Raw genomic sequence first — 18,843 nt, 5'->3', positions numbered from 1 at the left:
CTGGGTCCAGATTCATCCCTGGGAGTCATATCCTGCATTGTCAGGGAGATTTACACCCCTAGGAGTCAGGTCCCATGTAGTGGGGAAGGCAGTGAGATCACCTGCCAAGGTGGCTTAGTTAGAGAAAGAGGGCCACATCTGAGCAACAAAGAGGTCTGAAGACATTTTTGTTCTTCATGACTGGAAGAAGGGGTATATCATTACTGGCATTTAGCAGGTAGATGCCAGGGATGCCACTAAACAACCTACAACGCACAGGACAGTCCCCAACCAAAAAAGAATTATGTGGTCCAAAGTGTCAGTAGTACCAAGGTTGAGAAATCCTTTCCTAGACCTTGTCTTTACCAAACTTCATCCTCTCCATAAGCTCAATCTTAAACATTTCACTTCCTTGCTACTACTGCCTCTGTTTCCAGCTCACTCCTTTTGGAATCCTACTCCAGCAATTCCCCCAGATAATGGTAACACACCCCACCTCTCCACCCATGCCCCATCTCCCTCCAGTCTTTGCCAAATCTCTTTTCTCAGTGAGGCCGTCTCTGACCACTGTTAAATCTGCAGCCCGCTTCCCTGATTCACTCCCCACACTCCCCATCCTCCTTTCCCTGCACTACTTGATTATTCTTCATAGTTTACCTCTCTCCCAGAGGAAGTGTCAAGAAGGTAAGTGCCAAGAGGTCCGGGATATTTTCTGTTTTGTTCTCTGATATATATCCCAGGTATCTAGAAAAGTGCTTGATATATATCTCAGTGCCTAGAAAAGTGTTCAATAAATATTTGCTGAATTGAACTGACGAATTGAAATAAGTGATCCTGGGCATATAGCTTAGATAGTCTGTATCTTAGTTTTTAAGTCTGTTAGGTGGAGATCTCTGCCACCTACCCGTCTGTTGTGGTTTGCTACAGCTGCTGTTATGCAAAATACCATAAATGGGTTGGCTTTTATAAACGGGATTTGTTAGGTTACAGATTTACAGTTCTATAGCCATAAAAGTATCCAAACTAAGGCGTCAACAAGAGGATACCTTCACCGAAGAAAGGCCAGTGGTGATCATAACACCTCTCTTAGCCTGTCAGCTGGGAATGTATGTGGCTGGCATCTGCTGGTGCTTTGCTCCCAGGTTGCATTGCTTTCAGCTTCTGATTCTAGTGGCTTTCTCTCTAAGCATCTGGAAATCCTCTCTTAGCTTCTCTTGGGCAAACTCTGGGCTTCACCTCTTAGCTGAGCATCTCCAAATATCCTTCTCTCTGTGTCTCCAAGCATCTCTAAGCATCTCTTTTGGCTCTGGCTCCCTCAGTTTCTGTGTGTCCTGGCTTGGTATATCCTGGGGTGTTTTCTTCTCTGCTCTCTGTGTGAGCTCTTTAAGGACTCCAGTAAATTAATGAAGACCTACCCTGAATGGGCCAGGTGAAATCTCCATGGAAACATTCAATCAAAATGTCACACCCCACAAGATTGGATTAAAAGATCATGGCTCTTCTGGGGGACATAGTGTATACAAACTGACACACCATCTAGTAGATTTGTGAAGAGAATCAGAATCAGTGAATTGTGGGTGTATGACATATGAAAGCTTTTGAATAAAGTGCTATACAAATGAGATATAGTATTACTGAATACAATTCTTGTCTTTCTCTTCATCAGTACCAAACATACCATTATTGTTTGGTGTTAGAATGGAACAATAATTATATACAATACTTCTTTAGAGTGTTATGTCTTTTTCCTGACTTTGATCTCCTAAAAAGAGGATTAAATGTAATAATTTGTTTTATTGTTTCATAAATGAGAATCTTGAGGTAAAAATAAGTTGAATTATTGCCCACAGAAATTATTTAATTTTGGGGGATGGATTAATAATGATAATGAGATAATCATGAGTTTCAAGGCTGTGGTGGCCCTGTTCACAAAACCATATCTGTCTTTCTAAATATGTGTTAGTGTTGAACACTAAACATTTCGGCAACTCAGTGTGCTTATCAAAACAGAATTGTGTTTTTTTTAAAACCAAAATAACCATCTCCTTCAGTGATATTTGGATTTAATGTATGCCAGATCCATGTTCTAAGATTAATGGCAAAGAAAACTACATAACTCTACTAAAAGAAATAGAAGGGGACCTTAAAAGATGGAAAAATATTCCATGTTCATGGATAGGAAGGCTAAATGTCATTAAGATGTCAATTCTACCCAAACTCATCTACAGATTCAATGCAATCCCAATCAAAATTCCAACAACCTACTTTGCAGACTTGGAAAAGCTAGTTATCAAATTTATTTGGAAAGGGAAGATGCCTCGAATTGCTAAAGACACTCTAAAAAAGAAAAACGAAGTGGGAGGACTTACACTCCCTGACTTTGAAGCTTATTATAAAGCCACAGTTGCCAAGACAGCATGGTACTGGCACAAAGATAGACATATAGATCAATGGAATCGAATTGAGAATTCAGAGATAGACCCTCAGATCTATGGCCGACTGATCTTTGATAAGGCCCCCAAAGTCACCGAACTGAGCCATAATGGTCTTTTCAACAAATGGGGCTGGGAGAGTTGGATATCCATATCCAAAAGAATGAAAGAGGACCCCTACCTCACCCCCTACACAAAAATTAACTCAAAATGGACCAAAGATCTCAATATAAAAGAAAGTACCATAAAACTCCTAGAAGATAATGTAGGAAAACATCTTCAAGACCTTGTATTAGGAGGCCACTTCCTAGACTTTACACCCAAAGCACAAGCAACAAAAGAGAAAATAGATAAATGGGAACTCCTCAAGCTTAGAAGTTTCTGCACCTCAAAGGAATTTCTCAAAAAGGTAAAGAGGCAGCCAACTCAATGGGAAAAAATTTTTGGAAACCATGTATCTGACAAAAGACTGATATCTTGCATATACAAAGAAATCCTACAACTCAATGACAATAGTACAGACAGCCCAATTATAAAATGGGCAAAAGATATGAAAAGACAGTTCTCTGAAGAGGAAATACAAATGACCAAGAAACACATGAAAAAATGTTCAGCTTCACTAGCTATTAGAGAGATGCAAATTAAGACCACAATGAGATACCATCTAACACCGGTTAGAATGGCTGCCATTAAACAAACAGGAAACTACAAATGCTGGAGGGGATGTGGAGAAATTGGAACTCTTATTCATTGTTGGTGGGACTGTATAATGGTTCAGCCACTCTGGAAGTCAGTCTGGCAGTTCCTTAGAAAACTAGATATAGAGCTACCATTCGATCCAGCGATTGCACTCCTCGGTATATACCCGGAAGATCGGAAAGCAGTGACACGAACAGATATCTGCACGCCAATGTTCATAGCAGCATTATTCACAATTGCCAAGAGATGGAAACAACCCAAATGTCCTTCAACAGATGAGTGGATAAATAAAATGTGGTATATACACACGATGGAATACTACGCGGCAGTAAGAAGGAACGATCTGGTGAAACATATGACAACATGGATGAACCTTGAAGACATAATGCTGAGCGAAATAAGCCAGGCACAAAAAGAGAAATATTATATGCTACCACTAATGTGAACTTTGAAAAATGTAAAACAAATGGTTTATAATGTAGAATGTAGGGGAACTAGCAGTAGAGAGCAATTAAGGAAGGGGGAACAATAATCCAGGAAGAACAGATAAGCTATTTAACGTTCTGGGGATGCCCAGAAATGACTATGGTCTGTTAATTTCTGATGGTTGTAGTAGGAACAAGTTCACTGAAATGTTGCTATATTATGTAACTTTCTTGGGGTAAAGTAGGAACATGTTGGAAGTTAAGCAGTTATCTTAGGTTAGTTGTCTTTTTCTTACTCCCTTGCTATGGTCTCTTTGAAATGCTCTTTTATTGTATGTTTGTTTTCTTTTTAACTTTTTTTTCATACAGGTGATTTGAAAAAAGAAGGGAAAGTTAAAAAAAAAAAAAAAAAAGAAAAAAAAGAAAAAAGACAAACAAGGGGAAAAAAAAAAAAAAAAAGATGTAGTGCCCCCTTGAGGAGCCTGTGGAGAATGCAGGGGTATTCGCCTACCCCACCTCCATGGTTGCTAACATGACCACAGACATAGGGGACTGGTGGTTTGATGGGTTGAGCCCTCTACCATAAGTTTTACCCTTGGGAAGACGGTTGCTGCAAAGGAGAGGCTAGGCCTCCCTGTATTTGTGCCTAAGAGTCTCCTCCTGAATGCCTCTTTGTTGCTCAGATGTGGCCCTCTCTCTCTGGCTAAGCCAACTTGAAAGGTGAAATCACTGCCCTCCCCCCTACGTGGGATCAGACACCCAGGGAAGTGAATCTCCCTGGCAACGTGGAATATGACTACCAGGGAGGAATGTAGACCTGGCACCGTGGGACGGAGAACATCTTCTTGACCAAAAGGGGGATGTGAAAGGAAATGAAATAAGCTTCAGTGGCAGAGAGATTCCAAAAGGAGCCGAGAGGTCACTCTGGTGGGCACTCTTATGCACACTTTAGACAACCCTTTTTAGGTTCTAAAGAATTGGGGTAGCTGGTGGTGGATACCTGAAACTATCAAACTACAACCCAGAACCCATGAATCTCGAAGACAGTTGTATAAAAATGTAGCTTATGAGGGGTGACAATGGGATTGGGAAAGCCATAAGGACCAAACACCACTTTGTCTAGTTTATGGATGGATGTGTAGAAAAGTAGGGGAGGGAAACAGACAGACAAAGGTACCCAGTGTTCTTTTTTACTTCAATTGCTCTTTTTCACTCTAATTATTATTCTTGTTATTTTTGTGTGTGTGCTAATGAAGGTGTCAGGGATTGATTTAGGTGATGAATGTACAACTATGTAATGGTACTGTAAACAATCGAAAGTACAATTTGTTTTGTATGACTGCGTGGTATGTGAATATATCTCAATAAAATGATGATTTAAAAAAAAAAAAAAAAAAAAAAAAATATTAATGGCAGCAGAGATAAAGGAGCTGGAATAGATTGTCTCAACAAGATAGGGACTACAAATCCCTCAGAGCCATCACATAGTCTTTTTACCTGTGAGTGTTTAGCTCTGACGTTATATGCTCTATTTTTGGTTAAGGGCTTGGTTGAGTTCTATCTGTTTTACACATGGCTGTGAATTAATGTTTTTTGAGGGGAGGAGTGCTCTCTTTAACAGATTTGATTGATTCTGTTTCCTCTGAAATTAAAATATTACTTCCCAATGCAGATGATTAAATTTATTGAGTGTCTGTTATTTGCCAGACTCTGTTAAGAGTCAAAGATGAGTAAGATGCAGGCCCTGTCCTCAAGGAAACAATCTAATATGGGAGACAGATGTGTAAGCACATAAAAATACGTGCACTAAGTACAATAAAAGAGACAATAGAAGCTACATGGCACAGTAAAGGAAATGATCATGAGGGAGGATGTTAATCAAGAATGGAGAAAAAATACACACACACATATGTGATTTTAAAAAATTTAATTGTCTTCATGACAATGAACCTATTTTCTTATGGCCCATAATTAAAAGTGCAGCTACTACTGCATTGACAAGAATAGGAAGAAAGAGAATGAGGGATGGGTAAATAAGATTGTTTTCCATCTAAAAGATACTTTGCCTTTTTTGAAATTGGTAACTTAGTTTCTTAGTTGCTTTTCTAAGGAGAATTGTTCTGTTGCTCTGGGAGTAGTAGTATTTCTTTTATGACAGATAATTTTCTCAGGACCACAATTAATATCTAATGTATCTTTTAAAAGTCATGTACAAATGTAAGTGAATCTATTCCACACTGTCTGGAAGTATCCTGGACATTTTGGCTAGATTCTCATCTTGTTGAGCCAGGAGAAAATTCCTTTCTTAAACAAGAGAACTATCTCCCTCAGAGAGTACTTGTAGAAAGGACAAGTTCTGCTCTCTCCTTTTTTATTGTCTTAGTTCAGACTCCTTGTCTGTTTATGTCACTTTGAGGAGCCCACCTGGTTTTCTGCTTCTGTTATCTCACTGGACTTTCTTTAATCCTTTCTCAACATTCCTAGAAGACTTTTAGTTCTAAAACAAATCCAGTTATGTTATTCTCCTTCACTGAGTTCTTTAATAGCTCTCCATTTGTCCATAACCTGAAGTCCAAATCCCTTAAAAATGCCATTTAAGGTGCTTGTCATCTTATGCCAAACTTCTTTTTAGCTTATCTCCTACCATGTCTCTCCAGGCAGTCTGTCCTGTAGCCATACCAGTTATCTTCTCATACTGCAAATATAGAAAAGGCACTTGTCACCACTTAACATGCTATTTATTTTAATCATTTTGTTTGTCTGCCTCTTTCTGTTAGATGTAAAATTTTTGTTTGCTATCTTTTCTGCTGCCTCCCTACTTCATTAGAGCTGTGTCGTATACATAAGTAGGTGCTTAGTAATCTGCATGCATGAATGAATTTTTAAAAGTCAATCTATCGTCACAAAAGTATACCAGGATTAATATTTGGAGCCTCCTATGTGCTAATGAGTACACTTTCCTCACTGTTTTTAATCAGGTTGAGAATTCTATTTCTCACTTTAAAAATAGATAATTTTTTAGTTTTGTTCAAGGCATTAAGACTTTAGTGGTTAATCAGATATTTTGTTGGGGGGTTAAGTTGTTAATGACTTGCTCTTTCTGGTAGACTTCAATAAGAATATGATGTAATTCATATTTTGAGAAATTATATTCTAGATAACATTTTTACTTATGTAAAAAATAAGAAATCAGTTGTCTTCCCTTCATAGTTGGTCTATAAACAGAACTATCTGTGCAGCTGAACCATTTAGTTTTCCTTATGTTCTGTGATCATAATGCTGAATTATCACAGATTGCAAGCCTACCAGAAAAGAAAAAGGTTGATTCTTTTTTAAGTTGCTGTTTTTTTTTCTTTGTTTGTTTTTCACTATTAAAATTTATTTCAAGTTGCAATTCAGTGCTTGGAGACGGTTTTTAAGATCACCTCAGAAGATACACACCTAGCGGTTGCACAGCCCTTGACAGAAATATTCACAAATTCCCTCTGTAAGGTAAGTTGTCACTGTTTTCTCATTAGTATCTGATTTAAGTATGACTACAATTTTATGTTAGTTTGGTGCATAATTGAGGGGTCAGGCAAAAAGGGAACTAATTTCTTTCTGTTTTATTGTATCTTAGTTTTACATATTAGTAGCTATTCTCATCCCCTCACCTTCTTTTGTATTTAATAATATGTCTTAGTCAACTTTTAAGGCCTTTTCAATATATGAGTATTTTTAGACTTCTAACATCTGAATTGGCATTTCTCCAAAACATGGTACACAAGTTAAAAACAAAAATGGTTACTTTAGAAGCAACGTGTAGAAATAGTTTCATCAGAAATTGATTGATGAAATCTGTTCATTTCTGAAGCAGATTTCATCAGATTTGGCCATGAATGGGACCCTTTAAAACAGGGAAAGAATCAGGGTCAATATCCAAAACTGAGACTGGAACCCAAGTTTTCTGATCCTTGCTCCCAAGTACAGTTTATGTGGTCTGTGATTTCCAGAAACATTTTTAAATTGGTGAGTTTAGGGTCCTAGGATGACCTCCCATGTGTTTTGTTTTCATTGCATTTTAGTGCCTCACGGACTCCTTTTGTTATTCTAGCTCTGTATTCAAGCTTCGGGACAGAATGAGGAATTCAGGAGTGAAGCTGAAATGTGTAGTGTATACTTCAGCCTGTAATAGACATTGTTGATGATAACCTCATCTGACTAGATTCTCCAGGCTCTGAATCTAGAACTAATTTGAAGAGGTTCTTAGAGTTGTAATGAAGATGTTAATTTGGTACTAAACTACTCCCTCTTTTTATATGTAGAAAAATAATAATGTACTTATGCATTGATCAAATAGATGAATTCTAATGGTATGGTAAGATGTAGGGAGACAGTGGCATGCCTCTCTGTGTTCCTCATCAGAGAATTCTCATTTTCTTCCCTTTGGTTAAGGTGGATGTGGTTCTCTCATTCTCTGGTCTTGTGGCTTCCTAAAGATACCCTGTTTCAGTGGCTGGATATGGTTACGGCTGAAGCTTACCTTCTTCACTCTTAGGTGCTCAAGAGGCCTGTGCTTGAGACTGCACTTGGAGTTGCTCACTTTTTAGCTTCTGCTGTTGACCTAGTATGAAGAGATCAGAACTTTCCTTACTGCCCAAGAAGCTCAAAGTGACTTTTACACACTGTATTTGAATAAAACTTTCTTTTTCTGCATCTCTCAGATTGTATTTAATAGTATAGAATTGGTTGCTTACTTTTTTTTAAATATTGTTTCTGAAAACGGGCTTGATAGTGTATCTGCAGTACTGTTATTTGTGGTATAATCTTTTCGTAGTCCTGTTTTATAGCTTCATGTGGCTTCATGACATATGTGTGAGTTAGCAGAGTATGAAAGTCTGAAACTTGTCTGAAATAGCATCAAGATTGTTATAATTAAAGAAATTATTTGTCTCATCAAGTATACTTGATTGTTAAATAGGTTTTTTTATTTTTAGGATACTGTTTTTCTCTTTTTTCCCTCCAATTCAGTTTATATACTTAAATGAGTGAATTCCCATTGTTTATCCCTTTAAATAATGCTCTTCCCCACATCATAGGCTACTCAAATTTATTCAGTGAATACGAGAATTAGTTTTTGAAGTTGTAAAGCTGAGGTACTTTCATTAAAATAATTTATAAGGGTTTGGAGGACAGAATGGATTGTAATCTAGCTTTCAGTGTGCTATTTTTCTGACCCAAAAATTCACTTTTAAAAATTTGATGCGTAAACTCTGCCTAGGCTTGTTGGGAGATTTGAAATGGAAGGAACCCTTAAAAGCAGTAATGTGTCTCTGAACTAAACTGACATCCTAAGTAACTATAGTCAGTTTTAACTAGTGACCTACCTCTTCTTATAGAAGTTCCCATTTTATTTGTTTCTATAGTTTTTTTTATTCCATTAGTTTATGCTTAGAAAAACTGATTAGAGAAAGATTTTCTAGAAATGAGGGCAAGATTCATATGCTTTAACAGTGATTTTGTACTTGTGAATGTTTTTGTATATTAAACAAAGTATATGTACAATGTTAGATCTAATTTTACTGAAACTTTGGTCACGACAAAAGTAATGGTGGGTATATATTTAAATATAGTACATAGACAAAATGGCTATATATAATGCTTTTTGAAAACTGTGTACTTATTTATAACCTTTATAGTCAGATTTAAAAGCAATGCAATTTTAAAAAATCTTTCAAAAATGGAAAAATATATAGCGTTCCCAGAACCACTGAAGATATTTCTGAATTTTCAATTTAGTTTTCACAAACGTCTTTGGTTTGAACCTTATTAATACCAAAGAGGTTTGAGGATGACAGTAGGTGCCCAAAACAGGAATTTTATTGTTTTTTTAAGACAAAAATAATGCATGTTCATTGTTTTATAAAATTTGAACGTGATATTAAAAAACCTGAAAATTCCATCTCTGAATATTACTGCTGTTAACCTTTTGCTGTACACTTTTCCAGTGTTTTTTTTTTTTTTAAACCTATTTGCCTGTTGCCTGTTTACCTGTGATTTTCTCAGTAGGTTATCTCTTAGATAAGATAGTAAATATTTTATATCAAAATTTTCACAAATACAAACAATCTCTTGAACAAACTTCTATATATTCTTTGTATCCTATTTCAATTTTTTTTTCATGAAATGGGATTGTTGGGTGTAAGAAAAGCAAATAAAAATTGATTTGCAGTTGCCTGTTTTCTCCAGAATGTTCCATATATTCATATTTCTAATTAAAGTATGTGAGAGGACTTTTTTCCTATTTCTTGCTAATGCTAGTATATAGGTATTAACTTTCATGACATGGAATTATAGGTTTTATTATAATGTGGATAATAATTAAGTATTATTTTACTTGCAGTTCTTTGGGATGACTATTTATGTAACTCAGTGGAAGTCCATTGATTTTTATTTAATTTCAGAATGATATTGTGCCCCTCTTAAACTCGGTGGCTGAAGATGTGGGGAAAGCTGACCAATTAAAAGATGAAGGTGAGTATTTCATAAAAAAAATTTCTTTTTTAGTAAAGCTGTCTGAAACTCTGGAGAAAGTAACTCTGTCAATCAATGTGATTCTGGTTTACACACCAAGAAATTAATGTGATAGGTAAGAAGCCTGGAAATACGGAATGGCTTGTGGGCAGCATGGGTATAGCTTGCTTCAAGTGAAGCAGATCTGTTGTGAGTAAAACTTGCAAAACAGATAACTTAAGGGCTGATTATTTTAACTATATTTGCTATGTTTACTCTCTGATCCCAATTTCTTTATGCTTAATCAAAGAGAAGAAAATAATTTTCAGTATTATTTTTAACTCTTGAATGTTTAGTGCTTTGAGCTCCATCTTAGCTTCCTATAGCTGGTGTAAAAAAGTAGCAGGACCTGGGTGGCTTAAAGCAACAGAAATTTATTGTATCACAGTTCCAGAGACTAGAAGTTAGAAATTAAAGTGTCAGAATGGCTGAATGGCTATGCTCCCTCTGAAGTCTGTAGGAAGAATCTATTTCATTCCTCTCTTCTGTCTTCTGGTGGTGGCTGGTAATCCTTGACGTTCCTTGGCTTGTGGCATAAATCAGTCTCTGCCTCCCTGTCATATGGCTGTCTCCTTTCTCTGTGTCTGTATTTCCTCACTCCTCTTTATAGGAACATCAGCCACACTGGATTAAGTATCCACTTGACTCCAGTATGACATTTTTTTTAAAAATAGTTCTTTTTTTAAAAAAAATTTTATTGTGGTAACACGTATACAGCATAAAATTTCCCATTTTTCACCACTTTCAAGTATACAATTCATGGTGTCAATACATTCACAATGTTGTTTACCATTTCAACACCCATCAGTAGGACCCCATTTTAATTTAACTGATTCCATTTGCAATGACCTTATTTCTAAATAACGTCACATTCACATGTGGGTTATGACTTCAACTTATTTTTGTGGGGGACACACTTCTAAACCCATAGCAAGGTCTTGGAAATTTGTTAATGCATGCATATAGCACTTGATTTAGGTGTTTGTTAGCTGGCACATTTGATTACCTACAATATTAAATTTTTGACAGTTGGCACTTGAAGCATTCTTTATTTTAACAAATACAGTAGGATCTTGATTTACACAAATTTAACATGCAAATTCAGCTATATGTGATTGGCAATTGAAAAAAATAAAGGCAGAGAGAGAATTAAGATTTTTAAAGATTATTTCTATGATTAATTTTGTTTACTTATTGTTACTAAATAGCTTATTTATTAAAAATGAGTGATAGGTTGTTCATATAAGAAATACTTATTAAATAATGGGGTTTGCTATTATGTGTGATTTTCAACTTACATGAAGGGTCTTAGAATATTTGGTTGCGTAAAACAAGGTCCTGTATTTCACTATTCAGGATCTGTGCTCAATTTTTCTATCACATCTATTATGTTAAACTGTAGAGAAAGGACAGGTCAGGACAAAAGATTTGTATTAAGAAACTGTAGGGCAGAGTCCTTGTCTGTAGCAGAGGATGAGAGCCAATAAATTCCTTGTCCTATAGGTAGAGAGCTGTTAGGGAATATGCTATGTACAGAAACTATACATAGAACTATGTTGGGCCTTTTCTTTAGTTTGTGCCCTGAAGAAGGCAGTTAGGTTTTGTTTGTTTGTTTGTTTGTTTATTTTAAATCTCTTGGTGTCTAAAAAGGTATATATGGCAAAAAATACACTTTTCCTGTTCCTTGGGCCAGGTCATCTCTCTGGGTCAATAAATATAACTAAAAAACCATTTTTAATGGCAGCATAGTGTTCCATGGTACTATTAGACCATGATTTACTTACACAGACAGATAATTTTGTAATCCTAAGTAGCATAGTCTTCAGTAATTTTGTGCATATTTCCTCTATTGTGTGATTGTCTTCTTAGGATTACATTATTAAAATGCTATTTTTCCAGCAAATAGATTGGTTTCAGTTTTCAATATTTTGTTTCCTTTAAAAAATATCAGCACAGTGGCTTAAAAACTTAGAATATAGTATGACTGTCATAATTACAATGCAAAATAAAGTAACGACCTGATCTTTGTTATCAGTGAGTTATTATGTTTCCCAAAGAATTTGGATTCAAATTATTCAAATACAAATGCATTTTACATATATTGGTTTCTAACTGAAACAATTTAATCTGATTTTTTTTTTCCCACCGATTGTGTGTGAAACCTTCAGTGATGTAGTAACATTTTCTGCTGCAGGTTTCTTGGTTTAGTTTTAGTAATAATGATAAGTAAATAGCAGATTGAAAATTTATTTTTGTCACCCATATTTATTCCCTCAGCATGGCAGGACACTGGTACAGTGCATTCCCTATAGAGTTTGTTTTGACATAACGGATGTTAGCAAGAAGAGAGTTAGAGGGTAAGCAGGGTGAGACTCATTTACTGTGGCAGCAGGAGCATATTGAATTACTTACTGCTTTTGCCTTCAACCAAAAGGCAAACTAAAGTCTTTTGTTTTCACTGACATGTTACATCTAAGACATGTTACGCATAAAGTTAAAATGATTGCCATTCTTTGCAGGTTTTGCTGTTTGTCTGCAAAGCAAATGATCATGGCAGATTGTCAAGAATAGGGTTATCCCAGGCTGCATGTTGTGCTTATCTGTCTCTTTAACCAAGGCTTTTAGACAGCTAGTACCTTTTGGGAAGTTTGCTTTAAAATATTTTGGTGTTTTGGTGTGCTTTGAGTCTGAAGAGCTGCAATAAGATCAGTATAAATCAAGAAGAATTCGTTGCTGTCATTCCCTGACAGATCACAGAAGTGTATCTCACGGGGTTGTTGTGAAAATTAAAGGAGACAATTTTATAGGAGAATACCATTAACCATTAAATACTGTACAAATGCATACTTTTTACATTTGTCCTTCAAAATTTTTCATTGCATTCTGAATTTTTATATATTGAATATTTTATGGCTTGAAGCTTTTTATTATTAGCTTACATTATACTGTGTATTTGTATAATATTTGTAGTACATATCTATACATTAGAATATATACTCATTTGAGGTATTTATAATAAAGTATACAATAAGGTTTTGATAATAATAATAGTAGTAATAATAATAAAAAATGCTACTGCAAGATAAAAAGGCCCAATAGTAACAAGAGAATTCTAATAAACCCAGAAAATTAAAATCTTTTACATGGAAGAAGCAAATCTATTTAACTACCTGGGCTAATGTAGTTAACATTCTGCTTAATCATAAGAACTGTATTATTGACTTCCAGAAGATGGCCGTTAGGAGAGATAGGGCAAAAAAACACCTCTGTGAAAATACTAGATAAAAGCCAGAAAGTGACCCAGAACACCAGTTCAGTGATTCACCAGCTAGACAAGGTCTGCTAAATCCATAGGGAACATGCACTTGGTGAAACCGGGAGTCTGCATTCTGAAACAAGTGAGTAAGCCTGGCTGAATATCCGGCAGCCACACTGCGGTGTGGGGAAACCATGGGTTGGCATTTGGAGTCGGACTAGTTCTTTTTAAAAACGTGAAAGTCTGCAGATACAGCAGCGAGAACTGCACAAGGAAGCGTGGCAGGGACGGCGTCTCCACAGCCTGTGAATACGCCTCAGTATCTGGCGTGGACAATAGCCTTTTGCGCACCCACTGCTAATTGTCTTGGAGCTAGGAAGGCAGAGGTTAGCCAAAAGGGGAAAAAACTATGCCCCTTACAGCCATCTTCCTGGTGGGCTGGGAATGCCCCTGCCCGGCGCTGGCGCCACAGCCCAGAGCTGCACCAAAAAACCCAGTGCGATGGGAAGTGTTTCCAGCAACGCTTGCACATGCCACAATATCTGGTGTGGACAATAGCCTTTCATGCACCTGCAGCTAACTGTCCCGGAGCTTGGAAGGCAGAGCAGTGCAAAAAGGGGAAAATTAACACGCCCCATTCAGCCATCCTTTCAACAGGCTAGGAACTCCCCTACATGACTTGGCAGCCCAGAACTTCCCTTGAAGTTCAGTGCTCACTTGTGACATAGCACAGCCTTCCCTCAGCAGAGGCCCTAGAAGGGCATGGCTTGGAAGAGGGACCCACTTGGAAATCCCAGGGACTCTACGCCAATACCAAGGACTTGTGGGTCAGCAGCAGAGACAATCTGTGGTGAGACCAAACTGAAGGTTTAGACTCTTGGAACAGCCTTAAATCTCCAGGAACACCTGGGAGGTTTGAGTGTTAAAGCCGCCCTCACTCCCTAACGGCTCAGACACACACCTCACATTCACGGCAGGAAGCACCAACTACACACACAAAACTGGTGCACCAGTTGACCCCACAAGAATCAGACTCCCACACAACACAAAGACAAGGTTGGAGAGAACCGGCTTGAGGGGAATAGGTGGCTTGCAGATGCCACCAGCTGGTTAGTTAGAGAAAGTGTATGCCACCAAGCTGTAGATCTGACAAATTAGAGAGAAGTCTTTGAATTAGCATGCATATCCTAAATGAATCCTATCAAGTTAAGCAAATGCCAAGAGGCCAAAAACAACAGAAAATTTTAAAGCATATGAAAAAACCAGTTGACATGGATAACCCAAACCCAAACACCCAAATCAAAAGATCAGAGGAGATGCAGTACTTGGAGCAATTAATCAAAGAACTAAAGACAAACAACGAGACCATGGCACAGGATATACGGGACATGAAGAAGAGCATGGCACAGGATATAAAAGATATGGAGAAGAACCTAGAAGAGCATAAAGAAGAAATTGCAAGAGTAAATAAAAAAATAAATGATCTTATGGAAATAAAAGAAACTGTCGACCAAATTAAAAAGATTCTGGACACTCATAGTACAAGACTAGAGGAAGCTGAACAATGAATCAGTGACCTGGAGTAAGACAAAATGGAAAATGAAAGAACAAAAGAAAGAATGGGAAGAAAAATAAAAAAAATCAAAATGGACCTCAGGGATATAGTAGATAATACAAAACATTCAAATATAAGACTCTTTGGTGTCCCAGAAAGGGAAGAGAAGGGTAAAGGTCTGGAAAGAGTATTCAAAGAAATTCTTGGGGAAAATTTCTCAAACCTTCTACACAAAGCATAAATGTCCAGTGAACTCCAAATAGAATAAATCCAAATAAACTCACTCCAAGACATATTCTAATCAGACTGTCAAATACTGAAGAGAAGGAGCAAGTTCTGAATGCAGCAAGAGAAAAGCAATTCACCACATACAAAGGAAAAAACATAAGACTAAGTAGTGACTACTCAGCAGCCACCATGGAGGCAAGAAGGCAGTGGCACGACGTATTTAAAATTCTGAGAGAGAAAAATTGCCAACCAAGAATTCTTTATCCAGCAAAACTCTCCTTCAAATTTGAGGGAGGGCTTAAATTTTTCACAAACAAATGCTGAAAGATTTTGCTAATAAAAGACCTGCCCTACTTGAGATACTAAAGGGAGCCCTACTGACAGAGAAACAAAGAAAGGAGAGAGAGATATGGAGAAAGGTTCTGTAATATTAGATGAAGATGCCTTTTTAAAGCCATATAGTGACCATTGAATATAAGTTTGGCTTTATTATCATCATAGTCATCATAAGACAAAACCCTGTATTAAATTATTTTTAATTCCGTGTTTCAGAGAGGAATAAACAGATATTGCAGAATGGTGACATTATGAAGGAGAAAACATACTTGATATCACATCCTATTCCATGCTACCATTTCTTTCACTCTATTTCAAATGGATAACTCAGGTTTATGGTATGGCATTCTTTCTGAAACACTAGAAGTCAGAAGATGAAGATACTTGCCCCACTTTTCTGCCTTGCTGATTGTAAATGTGGTCATGGCACTTAACTTGTAAGATGACTCTTAGTTTCCTAATTGGTAAAACAGGAATTAGACTAAGAATAATTAAAAACTATTAAATTTAAGTCTGAAAATACAGACTTCTTTTGAAAATCCAAAGGAATACTCTTATACTTTTGGAGAGCATTGAAAAAATGTGTATTCTCAATTATGTTTTATTGGTCAGTGTAGATTAGATGCCCTCGTCTGGAGATAGGCATGGGATATATAGAACAAAAGCGTATAGGGAGCAGTGTTGGTGAAAATGTCTATTTATATATGGAGAGACATCTGTTATTGTAGTCATTGAACCACTAAATTTAAGTGGCAATTATTAACTTCTGTTTCATAGAGTGAAACAAAAGAACATTAATTGTGGGCCCAAGATTTGCTATTTATTGCATGGTTAATGGAAAATACTCAGCCATTTTAGCTTCTGAGTTCAGATAGAGGGTTTGGCAAAAAAAAAAAAAAAAAAAAATCTATTTACTCTCTGATCTCCCTAAGCTTGTATAGTTTACAGTGAGAATTCCTATAAACAAAACAAAATTATCTCAATGCATTTAGTTCCTTGGTTCAGATAAAAATAATTTGAATAGCAAGGGTTATGTGTAGGCATGTTTGTAAATGTACAAAGGAGGAAGAAGGGGAAGTATTGATTTGTATTCAGATTTATTCTGCAACCCATGTATGGTGAGAATAGTGTAACAATATCCTCATTTGTAAAATTTATAACATGGCCACTATTCTGTGATATCAAATAATATGATTATAAATATCTGAAAATTAAATACTATTCTGAAACTTAAAAAAAAATAGAGGGGCATATAGGGAAAAAATATACCTATTGCAAACTGTGCCAGTTTGAATGTATTGTGTCCCCCAAACGCCATTATCTTTGATGTAGTCTTGTGGGGCAGACATTTTGGTGCTGATTAGATTTGTTTGGAATGTGCCCCACCCAGCTGTGGGTGATGACTGGTGAGATATTCCTATGGAGGCATGGCTCCACTCATTCAGGGTGGGCCTTGATCAGTGGAGCCATATAAATGAGCTGACTCAAAGAGAAGGGACTCAGTGCAGCTGTGAGTGACGTTTTGAAGAGGAGCGAGCTTGCTAGAGAGGAATGTCCTGGGAGAAAGCCATTTTGAAACCAGAACTTTGGAGCAGACGCCAGCCACGTGCCTTCCCAGCTAACAGAGGTTTTCCGGACGCCATTGGCCATCCTCCAGTGAAGGTACCCGATTACTGATGTGTTACCTTGGACACTTTATGGCCTTAAGACTGTAACTGTATAGCCAAATAAACCCCCTTTTTATGAAAGCCAATCCATCTCTGGTGTTTTGCATTCCGCAGCATTAGCAAACTAGAACAAAAACTAATTGCAGTTAGTAGTATTTTAGTGTTCTTTCATCAACAGTAACAAATGTACTATACCAATACTATGAGTCAACAATGGAGGGGGGCTAGTTAGGTGTATGGGAGGATTTGAGTATCCTTTTTTTGTGTGTGTGTATTTCTTTTCTGGGGTAATGAAAATGTTCTAAAAATTGAAAAAAAATATTAATTGTACTGGGGGCAATTGATGGTACACTTTGGATCTTTGGATAATTGCATGGTATATGAACAATATCAATAAATAAAAAATTTTAAAACAAAAGCAAAAACACACAAACAAACAAAAAAATGTGTTATCTTCCTTAGAGACTTTATATATATAGAGAGAGGTAGAGGGAGTGGGGGGGAGATCCAAATTATTCTTATTTGACTTTTTAAAATTAGGATATGATTCACATACCATACAATTTACCCCTTGAAAGTACAATTCAATCCAATGGGAATGTAGTATATTCACAAAGTTGTGCAGACATGACCACAGTCAATTACAGAACATTTTCAACACTCCAAAAAGAAATCTTGTACCTATTAGCAATGATTCTTTATATTCACTTCTGATTGCTAATTTACAGAAAGTTTTGTACAATTTTAGATGCTTTTATCTACCTGCTTTTCCTTTATTCTTCATGTTCCTGTTCCCTGCAGACTTCTGTCTCCCCTCCCCCATTAGGTAGCTAATGGTCTATTAATAAACAAGGTTAATAGGTGAGCTCGGGTTTAGAGAAAGCTGGATGGAATCATAGAGGCCATTGTGATATAAATCCTTCCTCATAACCCCAATTTATTCTGTAAGATTCAATTTTGAACATTGGTTCATGTAAGTGGGCAGGACATTTTTTTCTGCTTAAGGGAATACCAAAGATAGCCACAGGAAATCCCTTATTTCGCTGACCAGTTGTTAACCCAGCTAAATTATTGCCAGATGTAACTGCAGATGCACTTCCTGAGAACTGCAGATACTGGGGGCCTAGCCATAGTATCTGATATTCCGTCTTTATAAAGATTAATCTCCCCAAATCCTCCCTTTTAAAGAACCTATCTCTGGAAGGTATGACACCTAAAAATAGTATCTGCCAATAACATAAGAACATGATTAGTTTACTAGCTTATCTCTAGCAGAATTCTAAGAGTGTGGTTATTCAGCAGGTGTATGTTTTGGCAGGGAAGGAGTGGGAGGAAGACTCAGCCCAGAGTGAGATTGGTGTTTGAGGAAGGGGTTGCATCTGGAACAGGGTGGGACAGCTCTGAAAGTGGGGAGACAGATGAAGATAAGGAAGGTGAGAAGAGATTTTGCCTTGAGAGAGTCAAATTGTTGTACTTACTTATTGAGGACTGGATCTTATAAAGTAGACAATATTAATATGTTAAGGCTCTGTATTGTTAAAATCATTTAAGTGCACTGAAGGCTAAGGAAGATCAACTATATAGTACGGCATAAAACTCATCTCCAGTGTGACTGAAAATCATGTGGCTGCCCTTTGTATTATTGTAGTTTGTGTCATTAAAATTTATTTTTCAGACTTTAAATATTTTTTTTTGTATATTGTACTTACTATGT

The 18,843-nt window shown here is 36.7% G+C and overlaps 1 protein-coding gene across 2 annotated transcripts in view; it reads left to right on the top strand.

Moving 5' to 3' along the window:
• The window catches only part of SGTB (small glutamine rich tetratricopeptide repeat containing beta), a 65,427-nt gene that overhangs the window by 3,838 nt on the left and 42,746 nt on the right, over nucleotides 1-18,843 (top strand). For both annotated transcript variants that reach the window (XM_037801939.1, XM_037801940.1), the window contains exons 3-4: nucleotides 6,924-7,027; nucleotides 9,979-10,048. In XM_037801939.1, the coding sequence (XP_037657867.1) occupies nucleotides 6,924-7,027; nucleotides 9,979-10,048 (174 nt within the window). The remainder of the gene's footprint in view (nucleotides 1-6,923; nucleotides 7,028-9,978; nucleotides 10,049-18,843) is intronic.

The sequence above is a fragment of the Choloepus didactylus genome, chromosome 13 (assembly GCF_015220235.1).
Source record: "Choloepus didactylus isolate mChoDid1 chromosome 13, mChoDid1.pri, whole genome shotgun sequence".
Lineage (NCBI taxonomy): Eukaryota > Metazoa > Chordata > Mammalia > Pilosa > Megalonychidae > Choloepus > Choloepus didactylus.
Note: the sequence above shows the minus strand (reverse complement) of the source record. Positions and strands in the feature narration are given on the sequence as shown.